General features: G+C 49.9%; 1 protein-coding gene across 1 annotated transcript in view; it reads right to left on the reverse strand.

The window, feature by feature from the left end:
• Positions 1-15832, reverse strand: part of LOC122388303 (unconventional myosin-VI-like) — a 45651-nt gene that overhangs the window by 8175 nt on the left and 21644 nt on the right. The window contains exons 11-19 of the mRNA XM_043379260.1: positions 15460-15624; positions 14874-15094; positions 14407-14522; positions 13996-14089; positions 13322-13546; positions 12702-13019; positions 12070-12225; positions 1615-1923; positions 1147-1262 (exon numbers count right to left, since the gene is read on the reverse strand). Coding sequence (XP_043235195.1) covers positions 1147-1262; positions 1615-1923; positions 12070-12225; positions 12702-13019; positions 13322-13546; positions 13996-14089; positions 14407-14522; positions 14874-15094; positions 15460-15624 — 1720 coding nt within the window. The remainder of the gene's footprint in view (positions 1-1146; positions 1263-1614; positions 1924-12069; positions 12226-12701; positions 13020-13321; positions 13547-13995; positions 14090-14406; positions 14523-14873; positions 15095-15459; positions 15625-15832) is intronic.

A 15832-nucleotide genomic window follows, 5' to 3' on the forward strand; every position in this document is an offset into this window, starting at 1 on the left:
CACCGGAGCCGCGGCTGCTGTCCCATATTTGCCCCGGTACCATCGTGATCTGTTCGTCGAACACCGTGTGTGATATGTGTCGCGGAAATCATAACGAGCCGCCGCGGCCGCTGCTCATGTCGTTATTGCGACCGCTCCCCACAGCCGCCGGCAAACATCCGGCAATCGGGCAGCCGGCGCTAATTGGAGTGGACCCCTGGTGACGTGACAGAGGGGCCGGCCGCGACTCGACCGGCTGCCGCACAGTGGAGTGCTACGGCCACCCAGAGATGTACAGGTCTCGCGAGATTAAGCGGTAGGTTTTGCACTTTTACATTTCCGGTTATATCTCAGAAACTAATCGATCTACCATGAAGCCATTTTACACGATCATGGCCGGCTTGTTACCCAACAAGTCGATCGCATCTTCAACACTTAAAAGCTTAAGACGACGAAGATATAGCCTGAAGTACACTAAACTTTCTAGGTGCAAAACCTACCGCTAAAACCCGCGAGACCTGTACAAGGTGTGCGACGATAAATGGTGCGATGAAGAATGAAGACTTTGTAGGAGAATGGAAAGGAGCAGGTTTAGGTGAGCTAGTTGTCTAGTCGCCTCTGGGAATTCGCTGAATCACGACAGAAGTAAAGAGTAGTCCAGTGAAAACGTTCAAATTACATAGCACTATAAGCACAAGGAAACGCACGGATCCAATGCTCTTAAAAATAAAATATTCGCTATGAACATTCTGATCCGCTTTATATTTTGCCAAGAATTGGGCACGCCGACGGCAGCGGCCTGGGTTCGGGACAGGCCACGAAACTCCCAGCGCTGAGAGCGGCCGCGCTCAGATGGCATATCAGCTGCACGGGCAGCGACCGGCTACATGGCCACGCTGAACTTTGGGCTTTTGAAATCTCCCCAGATACAGCGGATTTTCCCGAACGGAAGGTGTATGATAAGGACCGGGCGGAGGGTCTAACCTAATGCTGACTATTGCAACTTCCAACCGTGCACTAAATCCGCAGCCCTTTTAGAGGTGCAGGAAGGAAGTCTTGTTCCTTCCCAGTTCCCACCGTTCAAAACTCAGACAACCAAACATACGAGAAAGCCAGCGACAAAAGCGTAGCCGAATCCATCAGAAAATACTGGTGAAAAGAACTCACCGTTTGAGAGGCTGGACCTCCTCCACGCCGCCCGTTTTGGACTCGTCTGCCAGTCGGACGGCCAGCTCGTAATCCCGCTTTTCCTGCTCCTGTTGCTCCTGGAGTTTCTTCATCTCCTGGTGAGTCAAACACAGCACGGTCAGCCACAAATCGCGGTCGGTACCGGCCGGCGGCACGCTATATGGACGCCGAGAGCACCGGTCAGCGGAAACATCACGGAGCGCTGAACACTTATACAGGCTAGGCGTAGCGGACTCTGAGGCATTAGTGTTGAGCGGTCAGCGAATTTGCGGTGTATCATTCAGTGCGATCCTCCATCCTTCAATGCTGCACCTGCATCCTCATGGTCATCTGACCCGCCCTTTACACTTCCGGTCCTACCACCCGTCCTTAACCCTTTCATATCACCTTAACCTCCCTTCACCCTCCCAGTTCTTTCACCCAGCCTTCCCCTCCCAATTCTCTCACCCTCTCCTCCTCCTCCCTCTTCTTGCGCTGTGCCGCCTCCTGGATCCGCTCCTGCTCCTCCTTTTTGCGGCGCAGCTCTTCCTCCTCCTTTCTGCGCGCCTCGATCTCCAGCCGCTGTCTGCGCTGCTCTTCCTCCTCGCGCCGGCGCCGCTCCTCTTCCTCCCTCCTGCGCCGCTCTCTGTCCATCTCTTCCTGGATTCGGCGCAGCCGCTCCTTCTCCTCGGCGATCTTCTGCTGCTCCAGCTTGGCCTTGAGCGAGGCGAACTCGCGCTGTAGCGTGGCAGTCAACTCGGCCACCTCCTTCTCCACCTGCGGGGGAGGACGACGGAGGGTCAGTCAGACAAGCAGTGGTTGGAGAGGGAAGAGCAAGACAAATAGTGGTCGGAGATGGGGAGAAGCAACACAAAATAAAGTGTCTGAGAAAGGAGGGGTCAGACCACTCGTGGTCGAAGATAAGGGATGCTAAAACTCAGCGCAAAGGTCGGAGAGGGGAGAACACAGTCATTCTGCGGCCTGAGAGAAGTGCTAGGCAATCATAGGTCAGAAAGGGGAGTGATTAGGTGCTAGGCACTCAACACTCGGATACAGGAGAAGCTAGGCAGCGCACTCCACAATCGAAAGTAAACTGGGCATAAGTAAAATAGGTGACTGGGAGATGCCATATTGCCACCTTGAAGCGGAGCGGACGGGGCGGAAGAAGTTGCTATGGGCGGAGATATATCCTCGGGGTGAGGATAGTTCGGCCGCCGGAACGCTGATGAAAGCTCGAGCAGGATGGAGGACTTTACACCTGGAGGTAGTTTGGAGCTAAATCAGAGTTTAGCGCGGGGCGGTGGTTATGTAACTACTGCAAAAGGTGTAGCTGCCGTCCGAGTCTGGCTAAAGTATCTGCCGTATTTGGAGTCGGCGGTCTTCTGGGCCTCCAGCCGGCCTGGGGTCGATGGGTACATAATCTTAAAAAACAACGGACGTCTGGCGATGGGGGAAATTCAAATTAATAGCGAAAAATGGGTTTAATGCACATTTCCCGCTTGCAGTCGGGCCATCCATTAGATCTGTACCAGTCCCAAGTTCTCAATCTCGTCATGCGTGACTCAATCTCGTTTTTCTCCGGCCGCACTTAAAGAAACTTATGGCACCACGCTTTTTTATGAAAAAAGTCACAATAGCAAAACGGCTTCTACCAAGCGGGATCTTTATCATTGTTTCTTGATGACAAATTCAAGGCAAATGTCGAAAATTATAAACGAAGACAATAAACAAGTACCAGAAAACCGACCATTCACAAGAATGTTCAGACCTCTCTTTAGACTCTACACCTTTTGTCAGTTTATTTCGGTACGTACGCGTCCATGTTAGACCTAAAGGATTCTTTGTAGACATACCGCAAAGCTATGTATGAGTATAGCATTGCATGTCGGCCGTTTATAGCGGTGATCAGCATTAAAGCATTTAATTTCGGCGCACCAGCAAAAGGCGCCCGGTTTCGGCGTGTCCGCATTGCATTTCGGCGATGCCGCTGGAAATTGGAGACGGCCGCACGATATTTAGAACAGCAGCAACCAAATTCGGCGATATTCATTCAATTTCGGCGGCTATTTGGAAGCAGGCAGAAACTTCTCGCTTACAGAAGGAGCTTGTTGGAGCATTGTTATTAAGTCAAACGTTTTTCAAGGTGTTTACTAGTGCCACTGTCTCACTGTCTGGACTTGTGCAATGTGCATGCCCCCGGCCCTACACCCTCTCCTTTATGGCCGAATATTCCTTTCGCAATCGTCAGCGATGAGCATGATTGATTTCATGTTCGTGCTTTCTGTGGGTTAAACAAAACATTACAATGTACCAGTCCTATTAACCCTCGCATGTGTGCGGCGTTTGCCAGCTTCTAATGTGTAGGGGGGGGGGGGGGTCGGTTGGACCCCCCCCTTGCCGTTTGGCCCCTGATCGAGCTAGAGCTTCGCGGAAAAAACGAGCGTGTTGCCCGTGACGAGAGGAAGCCGATGATACCCAATTTTAAGGTCCTAGGTCATTGGTTGACCTTCCAGGTCAGGTCAATGACCCAAAGTCGGGAAAATCGGGACCTGTTGGAAAGTCGTAAAGTGTGGCTGCTAAGGGGTTTTTCGGGGTGCTGATCACGAATATCGTGTTAGTTTTGATCACAGATGATGTCTTGAAGCATTTAGACCAGGTCGGGTCAGGTCGGGTCAGGTCAACCAGTAGGCGTCGTGACGGGTATTCGTAGTACGTGTCAACCGCCTCTGACAGCTTCGTAACATGTTACGAAGTCACCAAAACTACTTCGTAAATGTTCAAATGGTTGCTAAATTCGAATTCAGCTCCAAAAACTAGCCTAGAAACATGTAAAACTCGAAAAAGTGACCCGAGGTCACCCGAGGTCACCAAAGGTCAATGACCTGACCTGACCTTCAGGTGACCTTGACACACACGGGAGTAACATCAAATCACATGTTTGAACGTTTGAAACCACGAAAAGCTTGCAAACACGCGGCTAGTGCGAGCCGACATACGCGAAATCGCGATTCCGGCCAAACATGGTCTCGGAAAAGAGGTCACAGGTCAAAGGTCATTTGGGTCAGGGTCATGAAATTTTCAGGGTAGGTGTAAAATTGATCAATGCGAGGGTACTGAAAGTTTCGTCGCGATCGGCCGCTTTTTACGCGAGTTATTCGCGAAAAACCATGGGGGGGTCCATCCGACCCCCCCCCCCCCCCCTACACATGCGAGGGTTAATTTCTATCAAGGAAGTACTAACATAAGTGCATATTAGGGTTGTTCAAAAAAACCGAATTTTGGAAAAGTATATGGGCTCATGGCTCATGTGGTGCGGTATTCTTTTCTGAGTCCAATGATACCCTTTTTTCCGAAAAGTATTACTGCTAGGCGCTGCTCAAACGGCTTAAAGAGGACCATGTTACGCCCGCCGACCGGCCGGTGTCAATAAGGGCGAGAATTCGACGCCGCACGGCGGCGGCAGCGCCTTATCGGCACCGCGCGCCACGACATCTGCCGGGCGGCCGGCTGGGCGGTGGGAAGTTATAAGTGCGTGGTCTTATTGCACACGATCGGGGTGAGCTATCCCATGTTTTCGGGGCGGAAAGTTTCAGTGCAGCATCGGTGCGTCTGCCACGGTGGTCTGTGTCGATGGTATAGAAAATAACTCAAGCAGACCTCAGAAAATACTGAATGATTCCGGGTAGTTGCCTCGAAACAATTCGTTACAAGAATACAGCTGCCTTCTTAACGTACTGTATCACTTGTTAATTCTTCAAAAAGCAAGCTCTGAGCAATAACAGACTTCTTTGCATTGCTGTTGACAATTTAAATTGCTTTTGAACGGTGGCTTGCAGCAGGGCCTCCTCTAAGGATTTTTCACTGGGTGGGCAAAATTTTCGCCACTTCCCCGCCCAAGGGCGGATCCAGCCACTTGTTTTGGGGTTCAACCAATTTCAAAACCTGTTACCGGGGGGGGGGGGGGGGGTGCGGGGATGAGACGAAATAAGCTGTGCCATTATTGGAAATAAAATGATAGTTAACGTTTGTCGTATGTTTTATGGTTAGCGATGCTCGAGCGATTCGTTCCAGATTACATGTACAGCCCTCAGCAGACTGCGTGGTAGGTATTCTTTTTCCGACAAAACTGATTATAATTCAAAAGTCATGTTATCAGTCGGTCGAAGCTCACTGCAAATAGATGCGCCATGCTCCACTCCTTCGATAGGGCCTATCAATAAACAAAGCATACCTACGCCTTGTGTGGCAACAAAATGTTTAAGTTCGTTTTGGGGGCAAATATAAACTTTTGGGTTTTGTTGCCAAACTGGATGGAAAATGCATACGATGATAATGCCAATCTAAGCTGCGGAGTCTCGCGCATCTTTCTGTTACGATTTCCGAGTGCCCGATAGCATAGTATTCGCGTTATTCTCGGTTTTGTCGAAAAAAAGGATACCTACCACGCAGTCTGCAGAGGGCTGTACTTGCAGCCCTCCGCAAAAACTGCGTGGTAGGTATTCTTATTTCGACAAAACCGATACCTAATATCTCAAAGGTTATGATAATCAGTCGGTCGGAACACATTGCATATAGATGCGCCATGCTCCACCCCTTCGATTAATTCAGTCACTGAACAATGTGTACTCTTACCGTAGCAAAAAAGCAAAAGTTTGTTTTGGGGGGAAATATAAACTTTTGTGTGTTGTTGTCAAACTAGATGGAAAATGTATACCAAAATAAGCCCAATCTAAGGTGCGGAGTCTCGCGCGTCTTGCTGTTACGATTTCCGAATGACCGTTAGCGTATTCGCGTTATTCTCGGTTTTGTCGAAAAAAGATACCTACCACGCAGCTTGCAGAGGGTTGTACCTTTATTGTACGTGCCTTTTCACTTACGAGACAATTACTTGATAACTCCAATATCGGCAGGGGCGTGGCCAAGGGGAGGGGCCACGGGGGCAATGGCCCCCTCCCTTGAGCGCAGAAGGCGCCATGGGGGCCCCACAGGCCCCGGGATATTTTTTTCTAACACTGGATAAAACGTATTTTACTCGGAAGCAAATTTATATCAATTCAAGTTTCATTTCTGTGGCCCTGGTTACCCGAGGTGCCCCTGATTACCCAATGGGCCCCTGCACTCATCCGAGGACCCCCGGTTTCCTGGGGCCTCTGGTCGCCCAGGGGGCCCCTGGTCGCTTGGGGGGAGCTAGTCGCCTGGGGGCCCCTGGTCACCTGGGGTTCTGGTCGCCTGGGCCCCTGCCCCCTGGTCGTCTGAAAGAACGTTTGTCACCTGCAGCGGCATAGCCAAGGAGGGGGCCAAAGGGACCATGGCCCCTCCTGGAAGCCAGGGGTCCTTATTCCATAGAGGCCCCTGACTGACACAGTGGGCCCTTGGCGACGCAAAGGCCCTGCGGCAGATCCTTTGACACAGCTGAGTAGTTATTCTTTGGCCAAGAGAGACCCAATTTTAGAGCCTTGGGGCCCTATTGAAACCAGGGGGCCAGTTGGATGGGATGGGTCCAACTTGGGTCCAACGGTGTGTAAACAGAATCAATGCGTTCCGACTGTTGGTCTGACCCTATATCGGTTTGAGGGAGCTCGGATCGGATCCACTGTCGATCTGAGGGGCCCTTATCGGTTTGAGGAGGCCCTCAAATGACCTGAACGGGCCCTTAGTTTGTCTGAGAGGGCCCTACGTCGGCCTGACTGGGCCTCTGCAAGTGCAAGGGGCCTTTTGTCGGTCTGAGTGGCCCTAGACGGCTTATATGACCCTCAGACGGCTTACGAGGCTCTCATGGGCTATAAGTGCCTGTGACGGTCGGAAGAACCCTCATCCGACCTACGGGTCCTCAGACCGCCATCAGAACCGGCTGGCGACTCTATGAAGCTATTCGTGGACCTGTCTAACAGGGGCCCATATACTGCTTACCCCCTCAGTTCTAACATTGTTTGTTAATGAATATTTTTTCCATTTATTTGGGCCCCATCCAAAAAAATATTGGATGCAACCCGATGGCTTTTTGGATTTTGAGGGGGTTATCTTGCGCCCTTGTGCGTTTAGCCCCCTCCTTGAGGAAATCCTGGCTACGCTCCTGAATATCGAGCAACCAGAAAACTTTTTTGACCTTCAAACAGCATCCAGTTTGCTTAAGACCGCAAAGGTAGTACCGGACGTCCGGTCGGACCTTTATTTTTGCATTTGCTTCTGGGTGGGCAAATCGACGCCACTGGGTGGGCAATTGTGGCGACTGGGTGGGCATTTGCCCACCCAGTGGGTATGTTAGAGGAGGCCCTGGCTTGCAGCCCCAATATGCTGCCGCGTAACTCTATTCCAACGACGAAACGGCAACTTAGCGAGAATCGAAAATTTAACGAAGTAGGTACAAAAGGAGCTGGCAAGGCTCCTGCATTGGTCTATCCGTCATGAGTGACATGCCGGGGTAATGTGTCACGTCAGGGCAGAGCTGTGTTCTATGCCGGGTCTGGATTCGGGTCTTGATCGGCATCGGTGGGCACGGCCGCCCTGGCCGGACTGCCGGCGTCGCTTATGCTCGAAGGATTGGATAAACGGCGCTTGATTTATATGAGTAGGTACTCCGGCTAATGTCTCTACTCATGTCTCACTTCGTCACACTGTCAGGGTGGCCACCCTGTCACTCCCAGACATGTTATGTTTTCTTTCGACCCGCTAATCTAAGTTAAACCTGGCGTCGATTCTGTTGCCCCAGCATCTGACATCAACGTATCTGAATAATGACATTGCTGACGCCTATGCTCGTCAAAGCCACCCCCAAACTTGGGCCGATGACTGTCGGGTATCCTCCATATTCTGTCCTTGTGCATACTGCATTGCCAGCCCCTGCTGTACCTACGTATATCGTGAATTTTCGATTCTCGCGAAGTTGCCGTTTCGCCGTTGGAATAAAGTTGCGCGGCAGCATATTGGGGGTGCGAGCCACCGTCAAAAACTAACGTAAATTGTCAACAGCAATGCAAAGAGGTGTGTTATTGCTCAGAGTTTGCTTTTTGAAGAATTAACAAGTGATACAGTACGTTAAGAAGGCAGCTGTATTCTTAAAACGGATTGCTTCGAGGCAACTGACCGGAATCAATCGGTCTTTTCTGAGCTCTGCTTGAGTTATTTTATATACCATCGACACAGACCACCGTGGCAGACGCACCGATGCTGCACTGAAACTTTCCGCCCCGAAAACATGGGATAGCTCACCCCGATCGTGTGCAATAAGACCACGCACTTATAACTTCCCACCGCCCAGCCGGCCGCCCGGCAGATGTCGTGGCACGCGGTGCCGATAAGGCGCTGCCGCCGGCGCGCGGCGTCGAGTTCTCGCCCTTATTGACACAGGCCGGTCGGCGGGCGTAACATGGTCCTCTTTAAGCCGTTTGAGGAGCCTCTAACAGTTAATACTTTTCAGAAAAAAGAGCATCATTGGTCTCAGAACAGAATACCGCACCACATGAGTCATGAGCCCATATACTTTTCCAAAATTCGGTTTTTTTGAACAACCCTAGTGCATATGCACCTGCTTAAAACGAAGCCGGCGGAGAACAAAACCAGGCCGACAGGGTACGCGACAACTGAACTTTGACCCCGCCCGTGCGCCAGAGACGCCCGCCGCCCGGTGTCGTCGCGCGGTTGTTGAAAGGATGCGCCGAGCGCCGGATGGACAGTCAGCTGCTGTTTGATGTGTGGAAGGGGAGGGGGGGGGGGGGGAGAAAGATACACCTGCCGCAACTACGAGTCTGCTCCATGGGACGGGTTAGAATGTTGGCGCAAGCCTCTGGTGGTGTTAATGGGGCTGGGGCGGGGTGAGGAGAGGCGTGGTGATACGATACGGAACGCTGAATTTATTTTCGTGTCCTTCTGCACACAGTAGGTGTAAGCTGTTTGATGCCCGGGAAACGTCGTCCGCCATGTGCAGACAGGAGCGGGTACTGTAATATTAATAATACTGGGCCGATTTGATGTTTGATGTTTCACGCTGGCAGTTGATAGGAGATGCTAACAAGAAGTGCAACGATAACCGATTGGTAGGACTCATTCTGGTATGGATGAGATGATTGTGTTATGTGTGATTGACGAGGTGATGGGTTGCTTTCAAGGTGAAGTAAAATAACAGGTTTTTTGATAAAATGGGTTCATGTTTTGGGCAAAAACTTGTCACACGGTGACAACAAGCACACACGTGCTTCAATGAAAGAGAATCGGGGTTTGCCTCGAGTCCAACAACGATTGGCGTTTGCCTTGTCGATCGTCGTCCGCCATGTGCGGACAGGAGCGGGTACTGTAATATAAAAAAGAAACCAGCCCACAGATGTTATCTTTTTAGGATAAATAGTACTAACTCAGTAAAGCTTATCAATTTTCACATCAGAATTTTCAACGGGAAACAGCGAAACGGTCTTAGGTAGGTACTGTGATGCTAAACAAACAATGACCTGCTTTTCTTTCCCTGAGAATATCTCAAAGCCACAAAGCTGTATGAGGATTCATTTGATGCTCAAGAAGCGTTCTTGAAAATATGAATCATCTGGGTGCCTCCGGTGACCCGCCGGAATTGAATGAACAGTGCCGAATTTGGTTGTTACTGTTGCTAAATAGCGTGCGCTACCTCTAAACCTGTGCTGGCGCCGCCGATTCTATATGCGCTATCGCCGAAAATGGAGCGTTTTGCCGCTGTGCCGAAATTGAATGCTTTACCGCCGAATGCCTGACCTGCGCCGAGATATTATGTGATTCTTGTAGGGGAGAGTGGGGCAAAGCGGCCACCCGGGGCAAAGCGGCCACCCATCGTTTTAGACCTTCATAGCTGGCGTCAGTTCCAATTTATGGTTTCCAATAATACTTCTCTTCACGGTCGTTCGAATGAGCCAGACCGGGGTTTCAGGCCCATCACCATTGTTCTGTGAAACACGGAAAAGCATTTCTTGCCAGGTTACCAACTATGTTTACAGTTTTTAAATGTTATGTTATTCCATAACCGTTTGGAATTTTTATAAGCGTTCTTGTTCATGCATTGCATGGTTATCGTACATGTATTCTACCAATTTTAATGTTTTTTACCCCACTAATAGCTAAGCTGGAATATTTTTGTCTCGGACGTTATGCGCGGGGCAAAGTGGCCGGGGCAAAGTGGCCACCCCCCAATTGGCCATAAGTTGCTTCCATCTGGATAAAAAACATTATTTATATTCAAATGTGTCGTCATGCATTAATCTTGGCCACTTTTCAGTTGCATGAGTTACCAAATAATGCAATTAAATGTTAATTTTCATAAAAATCCTTTCTTTGCTTACCTACAGGTGGAAGATGATAAAGTAAACATCCATCCTCGCTTAACCTTGTCACCATCAAATACCCTAGTCGTACACGAGGCAACTATTTTGTTTCTCATATCGGGACTTGAGAAGACGCCGGTGGCCGCTTTGCCCCAGGGTATGGGGCAAAGTGGCCAATATGCATAGGTTTAAAGTTTTGTCAATATCTTTCATATGTGAACGCCTTTGGAAATAAAACGCAGTTGAAATAAAAGGCAACTCAATAGGGATCACATTGGCATAGAAAGAATCTTTCCAAGTTTAAAAATCAAGCGTTGGCATCGTGAGAAGCGTTAGGGTGGCCGCTTTGCCCCACTCTCCCCTACATAATATTGCGGTATGTCTACACACATTTCGTTAGTTCTCAAATGGACGATTACGCACCGAATTTAACTGACAAAAGGTGTAGTGCCCACGTACAGACATTTATTCACTAACTCAAATCACAGGGTATTCCTGGTCACGTGCTCATTGCAGGTGGGACGACGAAAAAAATGTTTCGCTTCAACATGCTATGGTAAAAGTTGAGGGCTAGAAATATCCCTGACAGGATGCTGGTAAACCTTGTGGCTAACTCGAGGCTCCTCCATACACAATGCGATGGGTAAGCACAACTGACGGTACGACGCAATTGAAACAGAGCCAACATAAACTAGGGTCTGTCTGTCTTGGATATATTTTAATTCCATTCCGTGTCATAGTTTGAAGCAGCGTCTGACGTACGTATATCCTAAATCACACGATCATTAGGCATCCCTAATGAGTTTGGTGCAGACATCGACCTTCCAACGAATGTTATTATTCTCGCCGTTCCGTCTCATTTGAGATAACTTCCACATAGTTAGTTTACGAAGCATCCGCACTCTGCAATGTTCAGGCGTGAGGGCGGAATGACTGAGTAGAGCGCCAGTGTGGAGAACTGAAAATGGGAAGACCCTGCATATTCAATTTATTTTAAAAGAAATATTTTATTGGGGCTTCGAACTGAGATAGTAGTAGTAATCGACAGTTAACACTATTCAGGAGCTTCAAACATCTTACCAGATATTTTATTTCAGTTGCGAATTCCGTTTCTTAGCCACAAATGTTATAGTAAATCAGTAACAGAGAAGGCTTATCGGCGAGCGGCTCAGCTTATCGACGGATATCGAACAACAAACTTAATAATTTCGTGAATGAATGGTCATTATCCTCACAGCTGAGTTACGTCTCAGTATTTGCTAGACAACTCGAGTCTCGCACCAGAAGAAATTATGAAGGCGAACACCCATGGGAATTTGCTGGCAATGTAGCGAGAAAATTCACTCAATTAAGCGATCACCCGAGAGTGAGAGCCGCTGAGGATCGGCATTGCCTAGCACAATGTTTCATAAAAACATCATCCCCAAATGCCTTGAAAGCAACCATGGATAGGCACTGGAAGGATTTGTAAGTGGACATTAATTCGATAGTTCCAGTGCTAACTGAGACTGGCTGCAACCACTGAAATTAACCAAAAACAAACTGCAACACGATATTCAAGCTGCATATTTCATCAGAATGGCCCGAAGTTGCGCCGTTCGGGGCTGTTTCCCACGCCCTGCCCCGGCGGCCGGCGACTCACCTGCGGCTGTGTGAGAGGCTTGGAGCGGATTTTCTTCACCACCGTCTCGAAGGAGACCTGCAGCTGCTGCACGTGCTTGGCCGATGCCTCGCGGTCCTTCTTCATCTTGGAAACCATGTCGGCCATCTGCGTCAGCGTCGACTGCAGGCCCTTCACCTGCGGGCGTGGACGCGGCGAGCCGAGTTAGTCTTGGCATGAGGCCCGGGAAGGGGGCGGCGAGGGGTACTGGTAGTACGTACTTGGGGGCCAGCGGGTTCGTTTACCGGGGCAGTGGTTGATGGGAGACGGGGAACAGAACGCAGAGCAGACTGTGGTCGGAGCATCAATGAAGAAGAAAACGTCTCATTTTTGGCCAAATGATCATGTCATAACGGCACTCAGCCATTCCTCTACGTTCTCTAGAGACGGGAAATAATCACCACACGAATTTCGGTTAACGTAGATTAAGGACCCAATTAACACAAATAGGTACTAAACCCTGTACCCATCAGCACAGCTGTACCCATCGGTACAGGAAAAACCTTACAAGTGTCTCGCGCTAACCCCATCCCTCCAAACGAGCCCCTCCCGCCCCCCCCCCCTCCCGTACCACAGCCCGGTCATAGTGTCCTATAGTGTTCGGTTATAGTTACCTTCATGACTGCCAGGTAGCGGTGGCGGTAGTGCTTCCTGGCCAGGTAGCCGCGGGTCTGACTCTGCAGCAGCACCAGGTTCTCGCGACGGTACAGGATCTTGTTGCGCAGTTTGATGACAGAGTACGCGCACCATATCGCCTTCTTCCAGCGGGAGACTACCAGCCACTTGCGCACGCGCGCCACAAGAGCGGCCAGGTTCTCCGGGTCCGACTTCATGATCTGATCGAACTCGGCGAACTTGCCTGGACGGAAGAACAGCTTGGTCATGCCGAACTTGAAGTCGTGCTCGTTCAGACCCAGCGCTCGCAGCAGCAGCTGTGGAACGAGTGAACAGAAATCGGTCAGGGAGAGAGCGGGAACAGAGTATGCTTGCTAGCATCATTTGAGCATGCATAACTACATGTACTCACATCAGCCAATCGACGAACCTATCTGGACTGGCATCTGGTAAGCTTCACGTGCAAAATGTTGCAGGAAATGACACGCAAATTAACAACTGTATAAAAAACGCAATTGCGGTTAACGCCACTGAGCTAATAAATGAATGTCAAAAGCAGGTACTTCCACATCCTCGCTAATCTAAAACACCCTCCGCCCGCCCGCTGCACCATCCATACCTTGCAGAAGAGGCGCGGGTCGAGTCGCGCCAGCTCCTTGGGCAGGTACTTTTTGTACATGGCGTAGAGCTCGTTGAAGGGCGCCCGGCTCGGGTAGCCTTGCTGCATCAACTGCAGTACCGTGGTCATTCCGGAGCACTGCAACTGCGAGAGGATCTGACCGCCCTCGAACAGACGGTCCACCATCTTGGGGTTCGGCTTGATGCACCGGATGAAGTTGGTACCCTGCAGGGGAAACGGTGCACGGATGAACGCATTTGCAGCAGTGGTTAGTAGGCGAATAATTAGACAGAAACTCATTTATACGACTATGAACTAGGCTACCTACATGAAAGAGTGCTCAGATATAAATGTAAAATGAATACGAGTACTCATATAAATGAGTGCAATCTGCATAAATATTAATTACAGAACGCGAACCATGAACAATATGCATGTAAGGAGACGGCAGTCGATCTTCCCCCAAAGCTTACTTTGCTAACCTTCCTAAATCGTGCAGCAATTCCTTGCCGAATGAGCAAGGAATGCCGTTGGATGTCTATGGATTGGATAGACCCAAGCTACGAGCATATCACACCATCACGTCATCTATTGCAAATTGCCGGCCGCAGTTTGTACACATAAGATCTCCACTGAGCAGAACGCGGGTGGGGGCTGCCCCCTCATGTACTCACCGTCGAGTTGAGCTTGTCCATGAGGTCGGAGAGCTGCTGCTTGAACTTGGAGCCCACGGATCCGAGCGCCAGCTTACCGCGGGCGGGCGCCTTCCTGTTCAGGGTACAAAGGTGGTGGCGCGAGTCAGAACAGTGTTCGCTGATGGGCTAGATTGAAATGAGAAATTAGATAGATTGAAATAAAATGAGTTAAGAGGCATTTCAGAATCGAGTAAAAATATATCACGGGTCCATACTAGCACACCAACCTTATACAAATCCATTACATGTTCGACAATTTCCTTATTATTGCGTTTTGTCATCTCAGAGTTATTTGTCCAACAAGAACAACCCCATTTCTACAGAGCGCATTGAACATAGAAGGGCGCAAAGGGGTGAGAATCACACCCTGCTGACTACCTATTCACTGACCCGTTGGTGGCGGCCTGGCTGGCAAACAGACCCTGCAGGAAGGCGTTGCGAGACTCGTGGATCAAGCCCTCCAGCGAACCGTGCAGTGCGTCGTTGTTCTTTTCCAGGAACTTGTCCTGAAGAAAACAAAGCATAAACACAAACTTATCCTAATGGCGCATTACCTAGAGAACAAAATATGATGATATTCATCGGAACAGGCGGGAGCGCAGCTTTCAACTTCCCACTGCGTGACTAAGTTCCTGAAATTTAAGGAGCATTATTCTAGAACACACATTGCGATGTGTATACAGTATAAAACAGACACAAATCATGAAACGCAATAATCCGTTATACGACGTTTCAATTCGATTGGTTAGGTATTATACAGTGTCCAGGATATTCCAGGATATATAAAGCTCCACCCACCCCGATCCATTCTACCCACTCCGACCGGCCCAGGCTGCCGTCCCCCACCCGATTCTCACCGTCTGGTAGCACACAGCGCCGGCAAAGTGCCGCACCAGGAACCCCTCGTCGTCTCTGATCTCGCGGTGGTCGCGCAGCTTGGACTTGCGCGGCAGTGCGAGCCGGAACGAGCCGCCACAGCCGCTGTGCACCGACTGGGTGAAGTGGACGGCCGAGGGGCGCGGCAGCTTCGACTCCTCATCCAGCAGATACAGGATGCCGCCCTTGGTCTCGATCAGGTCTGTAAACAGAGGTAGGGGGATTTTCATGGTGGCAAAGAAAGCGGTGGTGTGGGAATGGCGATACTCGTAGATAGGACGTGCAAGCACATGCCAAATTTTAAACGACAATGGGTGATCGGTCAACTATTATTGGAATGACTTGAGAAAGATAGTGATATGAAATAAAGGTGACAGGTGACGTGGACAAGTAGGTAATAACTGTCGCCACTTAGCAACTTGCAACTTTAGGGTAGCTCAGTTGCTTGCACCATACTCGTTCAAACTTGAAACATGATAAAATACGTTTGACCACACACTTCTCAACCCTTTCCAAGTAGTCTGAGCCAACCCCTAGCCCGGCCCAGCCTCCCATGACGCTGTGTACCGATAGCATCCTGATTGTCGACGTAGCTGATTTTCTTGACGCCGAGCCCCTCGCGCTCGTAGAGTTCCTGTTCGTCGCGCAGGATCCGCTGGTTGAAGAACTGCTGCAGCTTCTCGTTGCAGTAGTTGATGCAGAACTGCTCGAAACTGTTCACCGTGAAGTACTCTGGAGGCGAGTAGGGGACACGTGGAACAGTCAGTGGAAATGAAATGAATAACGAATAAAGAAACACGGGATTCGACGGAAACGGGTCGACGATGACAATAATGCGCCAAGGACAATAATTAACACTGGATAAATCCCAATCCACGGATAGCTAATACCTAATCAACATCAACGACAAAAATGTTAAATTTCTAAACCAGACTCCGGG

The sequence above is a fragment of the Amphibalanus amphitrite genome, unplaced genomic scaffold, assembly GCF_019059575.1.
Source record: "Amphibalanus amphitrite isolate SeventyFive unplaced genomic scaffold, NRLGWU_Aamphi_draft 000317F_arrow, whole genome shotgun sequence".
In the NCBI taxonomy this organism is placed as follows: domain Eukaryota; kingdom Metazoa; phylum Arthropoda; class Thecostraca; order Balanomorpha; family Balanidae; genus Amphibalanus; species Amphibalanus amphitrite.